At 39.4% G+C, this 1,751-nt stretch overlaps 1 protein-coding gene across 1 annotated transcript; it reads right to left on the bottom strand.

Annotated features, from left to right (window-relative positions):
- Positions 1-353: 353 nt before the first annotated feature.
- LOC133882711 (basic form of pathogenesis-related protein 1-like) lies at positions 354-1,362 on the bottom strand. The gene is made up of 2 exons (XM_062321925.1): positions 1,245-1,362; positions 354-1,115 (listed from the first exon to the last, which is right to left on the bottom strand). Exon 2 carries the CDS (start codon positions 990-992, stop codon positions 495-497), a length of 498 nt encoding a protein of 165 aa, XP_062177909.1. The 5' UTR covers positions 993-1,115; positions 1,245-1,362; the 3' UTR covers positions 354-494.
- Positions 1,363-1,751: the final 389 nt, after the last annotated feature.

Here is a 1,751-nt window from a genome sequence, read left to right as displayed (position 1 = left end):
TTCATGTGGAATATGCAACACTTTCGTGGTATTATGATGAATAAGTTCTTCAACACAACACACTACAACTCTTCAGCAAAGCAAATAAGTTGAGGCACAATGATACTACAGAACAGTACAAAGATATCAACCAAATACAACTACAAAACACCAAAATCTACCAACAACTAGACAAAAAACCTATCAAACAATGAAAACCCCATATATCTGTCCCCACCGCTGCTACAGAACCAGAAACTTCAACAGCACAAAACCAAAAACCAAACAAACAGAAGCAGCTGCGCGCTACCTCATTCTGCAGCACAAAACCAAACCAGATCGACAATCAAGTTTGGGAGAAGTATAGTGGATCATAGAGAAACTTATAATATCTTCTCCATTAATAATAGTAGTAGTAATGATTTCATTTTCATCATATCCATACACATTCGATTACTGCCACACAAACAGGAGCAACAACATGTATACTCGCAGGTAATCATCAGTACAAGAATTTAATATGGACGCTCGCCATAATAATTTCCTGAAGGATAATAGTTGCAAGTGACAAATACCCGGCCATTGTGGCACTTGGACTTGCCACACCCAAGATACTTTGTATCGCGCCAAATCACCTGGGTGTAGTACCCGCACTCACCACCAACACATTTGTTGTCTTGATGCTCATAGTATTTCTTCTCACTCACCCACCCATTCACTACATCCGTAGCCTTGAACTCACCATGACCTTCAGCAAGGCATTCTCCATAGGGCCCATTCGGATCTGATTTCTCCAGCTTGCAGTCTGGGATCCTCTTATTAGCATAAGCTTGAGCGTAGGCTGCAAGGGTGTGGTTCCAGACAAGTGGCTTAACGCCATGGCCGACCTCAGCACGAGCTTTATTGTGTCCATCCAAGAAGTCTTGCCGTTCGTCTCCGGCTACGGAGACAATGACATGGGTTAAGGTTAAACCTGTCAAGTATAGGGCTAGCAAAATCTTGGTCAACCCCATTTGGTTCCAAGGCACGTCCAGTTATGAGAGATTTCTGGTTCTTTTGTGAAAATGGGAGATACCGTCGATTTAGATGTATATATAGCCGTATAGGCCAGGCACGAGGTAGTGAAAGGTATCTCTCTATGGGATGCATAAATTAAAGAATATAGAGTCGTTATCATAATTAAATAATAAAATAATGTCCAAAACTTAGATTATTAATAAATGATAAAAAATAAAAAAATAAAAATGGCAATTTGGTTATTGTACCTTAGGAACAGACATGAATCATGCAACATAAGGGTATCTCGAGCTCCGGTTCCATATATATGGAAGCTTTCTGCAAGCATGAAGCCCAATCATCGCCTGTAAACTTGATATGAAACCTTCAAAAGGAAGTATACTCATTAATATACAATAAATTGCTAGGCCGTCAGAGGAAATTTCTGTCCTTTCAATATATGATAATGTTGTGTCGGGTAAACCGAAAATTGAAAGAGACAGATCGATGAGGTCAATAATTGCAGCTGCGAATCTAAGGTCATGCTTCTAAGTTCTAACAGTGAAATCACGTGAACAGATTTCAGTTATGTTGGTTGGGGTCCCATATTTCACGGGCACCACCATGACTTAAGGCACCACGTTAGCTTCGATTAAACTTTTCTCCATGTTTACGATCTTCACTGATAATGACATAAACATATATATGAAACTTTGGGATCATGATCATTTCGATTTCTAATTAGATAATTCGATAGAGCTTTTAAATCTCATGTC

Source organism: Alnus glutinosa, chromosome 11, assembly GCF_958979055.1.
Source record: "Alnus glutinosa chromosome 11, dhAlnGlut1.1, whole genome shotgun sequence".
NCBI lineage: Eukaryota > Viridiplantae > Streptophyta > Magnoliopsida > Fagales > Betulaceae > Alnus > Alnus glutinosa.
The sequence above is the reverse complement of the archived record's forward strand: the minus strand, read 5'-3'. Positions and strand labels throughout refer to the sequence as shown.